Genomic DNA, 15,477 nt, shown 5'->3' with positions numbered 1-15,477 from the left:
CATTCAGAGACTTGTCCGCAAGTCACTGCTGCGTTGTCTTGGCTGTGTACTTAGGGTCGTTGTCCTGTTGGAAGGTGAACCTTCCCTCCAGTCTGAGGTCCTGAGCGCTCTGGAGCAGGGTTTCATCAAGGATCTCTCTTTACTTTACATCGTTCATTTTTCCCTGTATTCTGACTAGTCTCCCAGTCCCTGCCGCTGAAAACATCCCCACGGCTTGATTCTGCAACCACCATGCTTCACCGTATGGATGGTGCCAGGTTTCCTCCATATGTGGCGTTTGGCATTCAGGCCAAGGAGTTCAATCTTCGTTTCATCAGACCTGTTTCTCATGGTCTGAGAGTCTTAAGGGGCCTTTTGGCAAACTCCAAGCGGCTTGTCATGTACCTTTTACTAAGGAGTGGCTTCTGTCTGGCCACTCTACCATAGAGGCCTGATTGGTGGAGTGCTGCAGAGATAGTCATCCTTCTGGAAGTTTCTCCCATCTCTTCAGAGGAACTCTGGAGCTCTGTCAGAGTGACCATCGGGTTCTTGGTCACCTCCCTGACCAAGGCCCTTCTCCCCCGATTGGTCAGTTTGGCTTGGCGGCCAGCTCTAGGATGAGCCTTGGTGGTTCCAAACTTCTTCCTTTTCAGAATGATGGAGGCCACTGTGTTCTTGGGGGACCTTCAATGCTGCAGATGTTTTTGGTACCCTTCTGTCTCGACACAATCCTGTCTCGGAGCTCTACGGACAATTCCTTCGAGCTCATGGCTTCATTTTTTGCTCTGACATGCACTATCTATTGTGGGACCTTATATAGACATATCATGTCCAATCAATTGAATTTACCACAGGTGGACTCCAATCAAGTTGTAGAAACCTCTCAATGATGATCAATGGAAACAGGATGCACCTGAGCTCAATTTCGAGTCTCATAGCAAAGGGTCTGAATACTTAAGTACATTTAAAAAATATATATTTAAAAAGGCAAGTCAGTTAAGAACAAATTCTTATTTACAATGACGGCCTATACTGGCCAAACCTGGATGACACTGGGCCAATTGTGTGCCGCCCTATGGGACTCCCAATCACGGCCGGTTGTAACACAGCCTGGATTTGAACCAGGGTGTCTGTAGTGACGCCTCTAGCACTGGGATGTCGTGCCTTAGGCCGCTGCGCCACTTGGGAGCCCAAATAAGTTATTTCTGTTTTTATTTGTCATACATAAAAATCAAAATAAATAAAAAGAAAATATATATATATATGAGATCGTTGTATGAGATCTTCAGTTTCTTGGCAATTTCTCTCATGGAATAGCCTTAATTTCTCAGAACAAAAATAGACTGACGAGTTTCAGAACAAAGTTAGTTTCTGACCATTTTGAGCCTGTAATCGAACCCACAAATGCCGATGCTCCAGATACACAACTAGTCTAAAGAAGGACAGATTTATTGCTTCTTTAATCAGCACAACAGCTTTCAGCTGGGGGTTTTCTAATAAGGGTTTTCTAATGATCAATTAACCTTTTAAAATTATAAACTTGGATTAGCTAGCACAACGTGCCATTGGAACACAGGAGTGATGGTTGCTGATAATGGGCCTCTGTATGCCTATGTAGATATTCAATAAAAACCCTTACGTTTCCAGCTACAATAGTCATTTACAACATTAGCAATGTCTACACTGTATTTCTGATCAATTTGATGTTATTTTAACAGAGAATTCTTCTTCTTCTTTTTTCTTCTTTCAAAAACAAGGACATTTCTAAGTGACCCCAAACTTTTAAATGGCAGTGTATGTCTGAAAGTTGTCCAGAACATTGATAACATGTACTTTAGATACAGGATGCAACATATTTTTACACCATTGAATTCCATTTAGTTTTGTGTCCATATAATTGCTATTGCCTTTTACAAATGTTACAGAATAAAGACTGGTATATACTGTAACTGAGTGTATAAGAATCGTGAACTTGATTTCTTGCTAGAGAAAGTGATTGGGAAGTCCAAATGCGTGAGCAGAGATTTTAGCAGCAGTTGTAGTGAGGAAAAAAAACACCAGAGGGCGAGCCTGACAAAGTAAACTCAGCCTGCAGTGGAATATTCCTTTGTGAATATTTAACTATGTCCCGATTTGAAGACTGGTTATAATATACATTTTGCAAATAAGTAAGTCCTATAAAGACACGGAATGAAAGGAATACTAGGGGAAACATAGGATAAAGTTACTTTGACACAATGTCGACTACCTGCTGAAATGTTTTGTACACTGCTAAATATGATGAAAAAGTATGTCCCTGGTCAACCTCATTACAGATAATTTGTTTAGGCCCAGCCATAAGCCAATTATCTCTTGGACCTGTTTGGTTCCACACTGACTTGGAACCTAATTGACCCCTAGCATGGGAGTGTCTGCCTTTCTACTATAAATCACTGAAGAGGACTATCAATGCGATTTAATTTCCCCTAGAAGGCAACTTGAAATTGGCAGAGGTACTCAGGCACCCATAATGTCTTTGCTTGTACAAGTGTCCCCATCAATGCAGTCGCCAGGAAGCAACCATGGCACTGTACAGCAACTTGTTACCTCTGTTAGGTGGGCACTGGCTTCATTTCTTCCAGCTGAGTTTACATTTCTCGGTGATGTGGGTTGATTCCTCTAGAAGTCTTAGTAGGAATGCAGGGTTGAAGTCAGCATGACCTAAGGTTCTGAGAATCTGATCCTCAGGAATGCACTTATAAAGCAGGGAGCAAAGCGTGTCCTCTCCATAGAGGATGCCAGCTTTCTCCTGTGAAAATGCTCATTATACCCACCCGAGAAAAATAACTTGTGTCTGGAACTTGGGTTGATGCTGACTGAAGTGTACAAAGCCTTATCAGTTTTGATGATTTTGAACACAGTTGATTTGATCTGCAGAGCTCAGTGGGGTCATGCTCCATAAAATGGCAGGGAGTAGGCCTACAGGAGGAGAACAAGGACAGTGCAACACTTTTCTTAGTGTCATGGATGCAGGCACAAAGCTATTGAGGCTTGCAATAACATAGCCAGTGATTTTGGGGGGATTGGAAATCTGCTTGAACAATACAATAATGGATCATTCAGCGAAAAAGACTGAATTAAACTCACAGTAAATGTTATAATTGAAAAAAATCACATCTTAAAGAAAACATAAAATACAGAAATACTATTCTAAAGAAATACTGAATTTACATATGAGTGGGCTGTCATTGTCCAAAGTTTACCTTGCAGTCACTTTGAGTGGGATGGCTGGAATCAGAACCAGAGTCTTTAAATAGTTCAACCTGCGAACGCTCTGGAGGAGGCGTGGTCAGACGCGTAACTTAATGCAACATCCAAATTTGGCATATAAATGCAGGGAGCGCTCGTATTTGAGATATAATACAGGTAACTCTCTCGACTTTTTGTTGGATGTATGATACTTTATCCGTACGAAAGTTTTGGCTCCTGTTATGAGAGATGTCATAAATCTTATTATGTATGAAGAGTAGCTTTCATTCGGCTGCAATAAAACTTTTGGAGTTGGACATTGTTTCCTGAGGATAGTTGACCAGATTAAACAACAGTGTTCGGTAAAAGGTAAATCATTTGTAAATGTTATATTCGTCATTGGGATAACGAAAATACTGTTTTGTATTATAACAGGAATAGCCAGTCTAGGCAGACTTGTTGCCTCCAACAATGTATCAACGCTACTACGGTGGGTCGGGTTTACTAGACTATAACAGGATCAGATGAGACTTGCCTTGTCAGCCTGTGAGAGAATTTCACATGCAATATGCATGGTCATGAAATATTGCATGTGCTTGGCAAAAACGTACATGTTTTCCTTGTGAGAAATTGTGCAAACAGTTCAATTGACCTACTATCATGCACTTAAAATACACCAAATATATATATGTACAGTATCAGTTCTAGTGTATGATATCCATGTGCCAAAGATGTGATAAATCATCATTACTCACATTCAAGTGAATGTATTAATCAATAACAAATAGTATACAATGGATTACAGATCTCTGAATGCTTGTATTTTATTTTGTCTCTTGTTTAGCCAACAGAATACAGATTTTTGTATTGGAGGCTTGAGAGGCTAATCAGTCATCATGAAGTGTGGAACTCAGGACTGGCTACGAGGGTTTGGTCTGCTATTCTTTGTGCAAACAGTACTTTCTATGGTGATCCCTAACTCTACTCACCTGGAGTTGTTACTGGAGAAGTATATGAACAAAGATGATGAGTGGTGGGTGTCCAAACAGCGAGGGAAGAGAGCCATCACTGAGGGTGATATGCACCTCATACTTGATTTGCACAACAACCTGAGAGGTCAAGTTTATCCTCAAGCTTCAAATATGGAGTATATGGTAAGCTAAACCAGGACCTGCTGTGTCTGCATCACACATTTATGTTATATTTAGGTCATCCTAAGATGAACTGAAGGCAATTGGAATATGACTTGCCCATACTAGAGAACGTAGGAGATTGTACAGTACTACAGATTGAAGCAAGTGTTAGTTAGTTATTTTGCACTGATACTTCATCTTAGCTAATGATACTTGCTCAACGAGTAGTGAGAATCTGGAACATTTTCAAACCAATTCAACCATCCATGGGGTTCAGCAGAGCACATCTGCAAAGTCCGGGCCAACACAGAGGTTTCACACCAAGTTCTGGGAGCACAGAGTGCTCAAATAGATCAAAACCTTAAAACAAGCATGACCGACAGCCAAGCAATAAAGCCAGTGTGTTACTGGCCCTGCCAAACCTCAAGCTCTGCCCCCTGCCTTGGTAAGCAGCCAGCTCTCACCTCCACTGTTATCGTTCACTCTGCCTCAACCATTTCAACTCACATCTTCAAATATTAGTGTCTTTCTTTGTATTTCATTTGGCAACAAAGCTGGATCTGTGTTGATTCAAACGTGTAACAGTTGAGCATCATCCTTTGAAGTCTGGTGGTTAATTTGGATGATTTCCCATGCATAAATGGAGATTTGTATCCTGTGTGGATACACTGTGGCTCAGTTGTTCGAGCATGGCGTTTGCGCTGCCAGGGTGGTCAGTTCGATTCCCAGGACCAACCATATGTAAAATATATGCACGCATGACTGTCAGTCACTTTAGATAAATGTTTCTGCTAAATGGCATATATTGTATTGCAGTCCTATGGTATGTCCATTGCAGTCAAGCATGTCCATTGGCCTCAAGCCCGTTGCTTTAACCCTAAGCAGTGCAGAATGCAGATATCACTAATGTAATGTTCTACACATGGAAGACATTAGGACTGTACAGGGTAGCTGACTGGCACATTTTTCAATTAACCTTGATGGGTGTTAGTGCAGTTAAACAGCAGAACAGCAGCACACTACACCTATTCTTCTAATGGACAATTTTACTACAACTTGGCTGAAACGTTAGAATTCCTCAAGTCATATCTATGTAGTTCTTTGTAAGAAACAAGTGGTGCACAAATAGATGATAGTTTTTAACTTCACTTGACCCATTTATAAGATCTCGATCATGTAGGTTGTTGCACTTTAGTGCAGACCCACTGGGCACACACTGATTGAATCAACGTTGTTTCCACGTCATTTCAATGAAATGATGTGGAACCAATGTAGAATAGACATTGAATTGACGTCTGTGCCCAGTGGAGAGTTGAGGCAAAGAGACCAGGAATACTAAAAATGCCATCAGGGCCCCCGAAACACTTTCTGTGAAGAATGTTAGAATTTGTATTTACAATCTTTGTTTATCAAGAGTTTTGTCTTTCAAGAGTAATACTAATACAATCTGTCTTAAGTGTATCAGTAGCACTAGCACCAATCTGATGTGCCTGCAGATATGTCTTTATCTTATCAGAATAACTCTGACTTTGGCATTTCAAAGGTTTGGGATACAGATCTGGAGAGGAGTGCCGAGCACTGGGCACACACCTGCCTGTGGGAGCATGGACCACAACACATGCTAACTCAGATTGGACAAAACCTGGGTGCCCACTGGGGAAGGTCTGTATAGTATCTGGAGAGATGACCAGATTGATTATATGCATTATGTCATTATACAGTTATAGTGTATGCTCTTTTCCTAACATGTTGTGGGGTCCTATAAACTCATGAGGCAACCAATGTGTGATTAGACTGTACAGTGAGTACTGATACTGTATAATGCTGTGGGTTGTATCTAGTTTAGGGTTTCCCAAACTCGGTCCCAGGGCCTCCCATGGGTGGATATTTAGTTTTTTTGCCCTAGCACTACACAGCTGATTTTAAAATAACCAACTCATCATCAAGCTTTGATTATTTGAATCCGCTGTGTAGTACTAGGGCAAAAAAACTAAACATGCAACCCTGGGAGGCCCCAGGACCGAGTTTGGGAAACCCTAGTTATTTAAATAGTTTAGTTTCTACTTTCCTCAGAGACCGACCACCAACATTTCACGTCCAGGCCTGGTATGATGAAGTGAGAGACTACAGCTATCCCTATCCACAGGAGTGTAACCCAGACTGCCCCTTCAGATGCTCTGGTCCTGTCTGCACTCACTACACACAGGTAAGAGTTTCCTATAACAATATCATAAAACCTTATTTAAGGTCAGAAGTCTGAGAGGACTACTAACTGAAGGTAGCTACTTTGTTGTCTTTGCAGATGGTTTGGGCAACAAGCAGCCATATTGGATGTGCTATTAATATATGCTACAACATGAATGTGTGGGGCATGATTTGGACTAAAGCTGTGTACTTGGTTTGCAACTACTCACCGCCGTAAGTTTGAAAGGTTTTTTAATTGTTCTTATGTCCCCCCCCCCCCCCCCCCCCCCCCCCCCCAAAGAAAATAATTAAGTTCAGATTCTTATTTTCAACTGCTGTATGTTATGTAGTGTATGGGAACTGGGAAGGATTGGGTCAAAAGGTTCAGTGTGTTTTATGATGTCATTTGCGTGCAGGGGAAACTGGTGGGGGCATGCCCCATACAAACATGGCAGCCCGTGCTCTGCCTGTCCGCCCAGCTACGGTGGAGGCTGTAGGGATAATCTCTGCTATAAAGGTCGGCTGCTTTCAGAAAAAAGTTGTGCCATAACAAATTGGTTGCTTTTATACATTTTGTTTTGCAGACTATATTACATGTGATGTGACACTTGTTCTTTTTCAGAGAACGGAGTCGATCGACGTCCTGCCCCTGAACTAGAGGAGACAAACTACATCGAGCCAGAGCCGAGGGCCCAAGAGCCAAGGTCGAGACCGCAACCCCCAATACCATCACCCAATGACAACATGGAGAGGAATGAGGTGGTCAGCACAGTGCAAATGTGTAAGAATTTATCACAAATTTGACACGGTTTCTAATACACAATGTCATTATACAGTAGGATAAAAGTCTATATTTTGTACCACTGCCAGAAGGTCTAAGTGAAATTGTTTTTCTTATTTTCAAAGGTCAACAGATGGACTGTGAGACAAAGCTGCGTGATCGTTGTAAAGAAACCACGTGTAATAGGTAGGCCTAAGTTGTTCCTAAAGTGGATGTTGTCACTTACCTAGGTTTACAAATCAAATGTTATTTGTCACATGCGCCGAATACAACATATGTAGACCTCACAGTGAAACGCTTACTTACAAGCCCTTAACCAACAATGCTGTTTTTTTGTAAAAATTAAATGTAACCTTTTTTAAAGAAAATACCCCCCAAAAAAGTAAGAGATAAAAGTAACAAATAATTAAAGAGCAGCAGTAAAATAACAATAGCTAGGCTATATACAGGGGGTACCAGTACAGAGTCAATATGCGGGGTACCGGTATTGAGGTAATATGTACATGTAGGTAGAGTTATTAAAGTGACTATGCATAGATGATAACAGAGAGTAGCAGCAATGTAGAAATGGGGTGGGGGGGTGGGCAATGCAGATAGTCTGGGTAACCATTTGATTAGATATTCAGGAGTCGTATGGCTTGGGGGGTAGAAGCTGTTTAGAAGCCTATTGGACCTAGACTCGGTGCTCCGGTAATGCTTTCCGTGCGGTAGCAGAGAGAACAGTATATGACTAGGGTGACTGAAGTCTTTGAGAAATTTTAGGGCCCTGCCTCTGACACCGCCTGGTATAGAGGTCCTGGGTGGCAGGAATCTTTGCCCCGGTGACGTACTGGGCCGTATGCATTACCCTCTGTAGTGCCTTGTGGTCAGAGGCCCAGCAGTTTCCATACCAGGCAGTGATGCAACCCGTCAGGATGCTCTCGATGGTGCAGCTGTAGAGCCTTTTGAGGAACCATGCCAAATCTTTTCAGTCTCCTGAGGGGGAATTGGTTTTGGCGTGCCCTCTTCACGACTGTCTTGGTGTGCTTGGACCATGTTTGTTTCTTGATGATGTGGACGCCAAGGACCTTGAAGCTCTCAATCTGTTCCACTACAGCCCCATCGATGAGAATGGGGGTGTGCTCGGTCCTCATTTTCCTGTAGTCCACAATCAACTCCTTTGTCTTGATCACGTTGAGGGAGAGGTTGTTGTCCTTGCACCACATGGTCAGGCCTCTGACCACCTCCCTATAGGCTGTCTCATCATTGTCTGTGATCAGGCCTACCACTGTTGTCATCTGCGAACTTAATGATGGAGTTTGAGTCGTGCCTGGCCGTGCAGTCATGAGTGAACAGGGAGTGTAGGAGGAGACTGAGCACGCACCCCTGAGTGGCCATCATGTTGAGGATCAGCGTGGCGGATGTGTTGTTACCTACCCTTACCACCTGGGGGCGGACCATCAGGATGTCCAGGATCCAGCTGCAGAGGGTGGTGTTTAGTCCCAGGGTCCTTAGCTTAGTGATGACCTTTGAGGGCACTATGGTGTTGAACGCTGAGCTGTAGTCAATGAATAGCATTCTCACATAGGTGTTCCTTTTGTCCAGGTGTGGAGTGCAATAGAAATTGCATCATCTGTGGATCCGTTGGGGAGGTATCCAAATTGGAGTGAGTCTAAGGTTTCTGGGATAATGGTGTTGATGTGAGCCATGACCAGCTTTTCAAAGCACTTCATGGCTACAGACGTGAGTGCTATGGGCCGGTAGTCATTTAGGCAGGTTACCTTAGTGCTCCTGGGCACAGGGACTATGGTGATCTGCTTGAAACATCATGTTGGTATTACAGACTCAGACAGGGAGTGTTTGAAAATGTCTGTGAAGACATTGCCAGTTGGTCATAGCATGCTCTCATGTATGTTTCACTGTTACTTGCTTCGACGCGAGCCTAGAAGTTATTCAGCTCGTCTGGTAGGCTTGTGTCACTTTGCAGTTCTCGGCTGTGCTTCCCTTTGTAGTCTGTAATAGTTTGCAAGCCCTGCCACATCTGACGAGCGTCAGAGCCATTTTAGAACAATTCGATCTTAGTCCTGTATTGATGCTTTGCCTGTTTTATGGTTCATCGGAGGGCATAGCGGGATTTCTTTTAAGCTTCAAGGTTATAGTTCCGCTCCTTGAAAGCGGCAGCTTTACCCTTTAGCTCAGTGCGGATTTTGCCTATAATCCATGGCTTCTGGTTGGGGTATGTACACACAGTCACTGTGGGGACGGCGTCATTGATGCACAGTGACTCATGTGGTATACTCCTCCGGAAGAATCCCGGAACATATTCCAGTCCGTGCCTTCACAAACAGTCCTGTAGCTTAGCATCTGCTTCATGGTGCTTCCTACTTTAGTTTTTGCTTGTAAGCAGGAATCAGGAGGATATAATTATGGTCAGATTTGCCAAATGGAGGGCAAGGGAGAGCTTTGTATGCGTTTCTGTGTGCAAGGGGGGGGGGGGGGGGGTGGGGTAATCAATGTTTTGTTGCCAAACTGGTGGCAAAGTTAATAGTTGGGAGTCCTATCAGAGCCATAGATGACGCAATCTCTATTGCACTCCACACTGCCCACACCCACCTGGACAAAAGCAATACATTTGTGAGAATGCTGTTCATTGACTACAGCTCAGCATTCAACACTGTAGTCCCCTCCCAGATAATCACTGACCTCAGGACCCTGGGACTGAACACCTCCCTCTGCAACTGGACAATGAACTTCCTGACAGGCCACCTGAGGGGGCAAGCGTAGGCAACAACACATCTGCTACGCAGACCATCAACACGGGGGCCCCTCAGGGGTGTGTGCTTAGTCTCCTCTTTTACTCCCTGTTCACACACAACTGCGTGGCGGTGCATGACTCCAACACCATCATTACATTTTCTGACGAAGCAACAGTGGTAAGACTGTTCACCGACAACAATGAGGCAGCCTATAGGCAGGAGGTCAAAGACCTGGCAGTGTGGTGCCAGAACAACAACCAATCCCTCAACATCAGCAAGACAAAGGAGCTGATCGTGGAATATAGGAAATGGAGGTGCGAGCACACCCCCGTCCACATTGATGGGGCTGTAATAGAGCAGGTCAAGAGCTTCAAGTTCCTCAGTGTCCACATCACTAAGAAATTAACATGGTCCACACCCACACAGTTGTGAAGATTGCACGCAGCACCTCATCCCCCCCCTCAGGAGGCTGAAAAGATTTGTCATGAGCCCTCAGATCCTTAAAAAGTACCATTGAGAGCATCTTCACTGGCTGCATCACTTCTTGGTAAGGCAAGTGCAAGGTACCCGAACGCAAGGCGCTACAGAAGGTCCACACCTGGCCCAGTACATCACTGCGGCCGAGCTCACTGCCCTCCAGAACTTGTATACCAGGCGGTGTCAGAGGAAGGCCCAAAATATTGTCAAAGACTCTAGCCACCCAAGCCATAGACTGTTCTCTCTGCTACTGCATGGCAAGTGGTACAAGTGAACCAGGTCTGAAAACAATAGGACCCTGAACACTTTAACCCTACCTATATGTACATAGCTACCTCTTACCTCATACCCCTGCACATCGACTCAGTACTGTTACTCCCTGTATATAGCCATGTTTTTTTAGTCATTATTCACTGTGTATTTATTCCTCGTCACTATTTCTGTTTAAATCTTTTCTTTAACTGTGCATTTTTGAAAAAGGAAGTAATCATTTCACTGTTAGTCTACACCTGTTGTTTACGAAGCATGTGGCAAATAACATTTGATTTGCAGAGTTAATTGAAAATAATGCCATTGTTGATTTGATTTTCTGTTACGTTAATTAGGGTATTTTATCTTGAACCATATGGTCTATCAAGTAGAAACTCATGGACAATATGGATACAGATATAAAAAAATGACATTATGGATACATTTTTTTAAATGTATTCTAGTATAAATTACCAAAGTCACTATAGCTTGCCATGGAATGCCTTTTTAATTACCCTACACTAATTTCTGTGAATGGGTCAAAACTGAGTTTGAAATGTTGTTTCTTCCTACAGGTACGAGTGTCCTCCTGGATGCTTGTCCAGCCCAGGAAAAGTCATAGGGACTGCGTATTATGATATGGTACGAACAGAAAACACTATCTATTACTTTTAAAAATGTATTCCAACTGCATGAGTTGTGGGATACTAGATATAAAATGACGGTACAACTTCAGTCATTTTATTGATGTATTTTTATCATCTAATTAAAATAATTAGGGAAAGCCAAAACCTTCCTTCTTTAGGGCTCCTAAGTGGTGCAGCGGTCTAAGGCACTGCATCTCAGTGTAAGAGGTGTCACTACAGTCCCTGGTACAAATCCAGGCTGTATCAAATCCGGCCGTGACTGGGAGTCCCATAGGGCGGCGTACAATTGGCCCAGTGTCATCCAGGTTTGGCTGGGGTAGGCCATCATTGTAAATAAGAAGTTGCTCTTAACGGACTTGCCTAGTTAAATAAAGGTTACATGAGCTATGCAATTGACTTTGTACTACGTCAAACATCTGGGTCCTGTCCACTAATCTTTAGAACGGACTCATAGATTTTGTGAAAACACAGTAATTTAAGATGTATATGAAATTATATTTGTGTTTGTAGATGAATTTACTTCTGCCAGATGCCTTTTTATTCTTTTTTTTTGTTGCGCTGAAGACCATTGGGCTGCATTTTTGCCCATTGATGACCATTCAAAAAGCCTACAAAAGTTCAAAGACTACAAGGCTACTTCCTGGAAAATGCCATGTCCCTTTCATAGCATATAAAGAGTAGTGAAACATGTTTCATTTTTCAGCAATCAAGTGTTTGTGGAGCTGGTTTACATGCTGGAGTAATAGACAACGATGGAGGCTGGCTGGATGTTACAAGACAAGGAAGAAAACCACATTTCACAAAGTCATACAAAAATGGAATTCAGTCTCTTGGGTGAGTTAATTTTACACAGCTTTGTCTCAAATGGCACTCAATTCTGTATGTAGTGCACTACTTTTGACCAGGGCCCATAGGGAATTTGATGCCATTTGGGATGCAACTTCACTCTTATGTTTGTTTATAATAAAGCAGCAAGTCACGTTTTCACACCAAATTATTCAAATTTACAGGATGAACAGGAGTGCAAATGCTTTCAAAGTATTCTCTGTACCAGGTATGTCTGATCTTGTTTCACCTTTGTCTCAATGCATGTATTTTTCAAATGACATTGTGGCATCTTTGCTTCTCAGTAAAGGCAGTACTGTGTGAGACCACTGTTGCACGGTTCTGTCCCTACAAAAGACCTGCACGGCACTGTCCAAGGTAAAGAAAGAGCTCACTCTAATAAACCAAACGTGATACTCTTCTTCTGTAAAGTTGATTGGTTTGGATAGGTATAGACTACACCTGCATTGCTTGCTGGTTGGGGTTTTAGGCTGGGTTCCTTTACAGCACTTTGTGACATCAGTTGATGTAAGGGCTTTATAAATACATTTGATTGATTGACTACTGTGATCATGGCAATTTTCCTTCACCAGGTTGTATTGCCCCCGCAATTGTCTGCATGAGACCCGTGCCAGAGTCATTGGAACACAATATTATTCGGATGTAAGTCTGTCTGACAATGGCCTTCTATACAGATTATATTTCTCTCCATAGAACTGACGTTTGTGCTATGCTAATCTACCTTGTTTTTTATAGAAATCCAGTATATGTCGAGCGGCCATCCATGCTGGTGTAATTCAGAATGACTCAGGAGGCTACCTGGATGTGCAACCCGTGGACAAGAGGAGACAGTACAGCGGTAGCTATCAGAATGGAATCTCTTCAGAAAGGTAAGGGATTTGGATAAAGGAAATACAGGTCAATTGTGGGGGGTTTTACTTTGTTCCAAATGCTTTTGGATGTATAATGGCTAGGGACCAGGAGTTTTTCCTGGTCAGCTATGGGGATCAGAAAAAACTCCTTCCCTTTGCTGATACAGTATGTAGATGTAGACTAGTATCAGTGTCATATACCTTGGCTTGACGGTGTAAACTGTTCTTAGCTGAATCCAAACTAACACCAGTGTTCATTCTCCCCCCAGCCTACAGAATCCCTCAGGTGGCAAAGCATTCAGAGTATTTGCAGTCATTTGAATTCACATTGCAAGGACACTGGCAATGAAAAAGAGCACTTGTCATTTCACGGCCAGTAATCACATTACTTGTGGTTTCCTTCTCTTGCCAAGCTGCACAACCTATAAAAGATATACATTTAAACAGTGTATCTTTAAGCTTGTTTATTTGATGTATATAATATGTTGTAAATAAGTTGAATGTAAAAAAAAAATTAAAAAAACACATTTGTATCAGAACAGAAAAATATATACTGTAATGAGCATGCATAGTAAATGTTTTCATTCTATGATATTTAAAATGTATTGTTTTTATTTTATTTTGTATGCATATTTTTTTTAACTATTACGTTTTGATGGCTGTTGTATTTTTCATGATGCAAAATATATAGTATAGTCTTTATTCATAGATTTTTACAGTTCAAGCCTGGCTGGCCAGGAGTGTGTCAGAAAATGTCATAGCCTGAACCGTAAAGGGTGAGACAGCCGAAATATGCATTATTTATTTACATTTATGAATAAATCAATGGTAAATTCTGAAAAGACAGAAAATTCGTTCATTCAAGAAGGGCTTTATAAATAAACGTGATTGATTCATGTCTTTTTGCTGAACATTCAGTATCGCCATTATCTGTTTCAAGAACCTTAAATATCAGTTCTCCATTGATTGCTGCTGTTCATAATACAGTAGTGTATAAAGCGCTACCTGACGTTGTTAGAAAAGCTGTCCTATCACTGTCAATGTTCTGGAAAATACTGCTATTCTGTGATGGATGGCCAAGAGGGTACTTTCTTACTGTCCTGGATCAACATTTGTTTGTAAAGGCATTACTAATCTTCAGGGTATTCAGTAGTAAAGCTTTTCGTATTTCTATGCTCTAGAATGCCCTTCAAGTAAATCAGAAAGGAGTATTCAACAATACCATGGTATAAGTATATACATTATACAACTGTTACACATGTTTAAGGTTGCAAAATGTCAAATTCCCATGTTTTCCAGAAATCCAGGTTGGAGGATTCTCGGGAATAAGCAGGAAATACAGAATCCTCAAACCAGGGAATTTATCGAAAGTTCCTGGAATTTTGCAACCCTACACATGTTCGTCTATCCACAGAATTCAGGCAGTCATTCAATATTTCAAAAACAATATTTGCAGAAATCTTTTCCAGGCAGGAGCAGTAAAGAATGAAAGCTGAGCAAGCCCTTATGTTAAACTACTTGGGCCCACTGGCTGTGTGTTAGGGAGAGCAGACAAAGAGTAACTTTGTGTGTGTTGATCTCAATCTCACTTCCTGGGATGCATTTTCCCCCATGCCTGCCACAGATGTGGTCAATCCCAGCTGAAAGGTCTGTCAGTCACCCTTACTTACCCTAATGTAAACATACCCATGCTTTATGTAAGTGGTTGAGATTTAGAAACAAGTTCAAATTCAGTATATTTTCCTCAATAGTTTAGTCTGAAAGGAATTTGCTTCGGATAACGCATTTGAACTAATGCTGGTCAGCTAATGCTGCTGACTAACCTATGGTCAGTCAACATACAAAGAGATAGTTGAATATTATAGCTCTAAGTGGTACAGACAAACTTAAATATGGAACAGAGACAGGGGAATCTAACATGACAGACAGATTGACCTTTATCCATAAAATGATTTATTTCGAAATATACATTTCACGCTAGCCTCCTTTGTTAGTGCATAGCCATGGTTAATAAACTGTATGCACTGTAGTGTAGTGGTGACACATAACACACAATCCCCACTATCATCACCATTCGGTGTAAATAAGAATTTGTTCTTAACTGACTTGCCTAGTTAAATAAAGGTTAAAAAGATATATATTCTGCTGAGTGACTAGTAGGGCTGGACTGAAAGGAAATTTCCAGGAAGAGGACCAGGTCTGATATAGAACAAGCTGCTGATGGCCTCGTTAAGTTCTGCACTGCTCTCCAGAGAGAAGAGGCATGCATCAGAACGCTGTCAGAATTCACAAGGCAGTGTTGCAGAGGAGTCTACTTGCAAAGACGCCAACTGTTCACTTCTACAGGAGTGTTACACAACATGAAAA

The 15,477-nt window shown here is 42.0% G+C and overlaps 1 protein-coding gene across 1 annotated transcript; it reads left to right on the top strand.

Moving 5' to 3' along the window:
- Positions 1-3,354: 3,354 nt before the first annotated feature.
- Positions 3,355-14,010, top strand: crispld1b (cysteine-rich secretory protein LCCL domain containing 1b). Its single transcript, XM_020463280.2, has 15 exons — positions 3,355-3,576; positions 4,052-4,361; positions 5,884-6,002; positions 6,414-6,546; positions 6,643-6,758; positions 6,941-7,041; positions 7,147-7,305; positions 7,431-7,491; positions 11,342-11,408; positions 12,117-12,247; positions 12,424-12,467; positions 12,544-12,616; positions 12,832-12,901; positions 12,995-13,128; positions 13,380-14,010. The coding sequence occupies exons 2-15, from the start codon at positions 4,104-4,106 to the stop codon at positions 13,429-13,431; spliced, it is 1,518 nt and encodes a 505-aa protein (XP_020318869.1). The 5' UTR covers positions 3,355-3,576; positions 4,052-4,103; the 3' UTR covers positions 13,432-14,010.
- Positions 14,011-15,477: the final 1,467 nt, after the last annotated feature.

This window comes from Oncorhynchus kisutch, linkage group LG27 (assembly GCF_002021735.2).
Source record: "Oncorhynchus kisutch isolate 150728-3 linkage group LG27, Okis_V2, whole genome shotgun sequence".
Taxonomy (NCBI): Eukaryota; Metazoa; Chordata; class Actinopteri; order Salmoniformes; family Salmonidae; genus Oncorhynchus; species Oncorhynchus kisutch.
The sequence above is the reverse complement of the archived record's forward strand: the minus strand, read 5'-3'. Positions and strand labels throughout refer to the sequence as shown.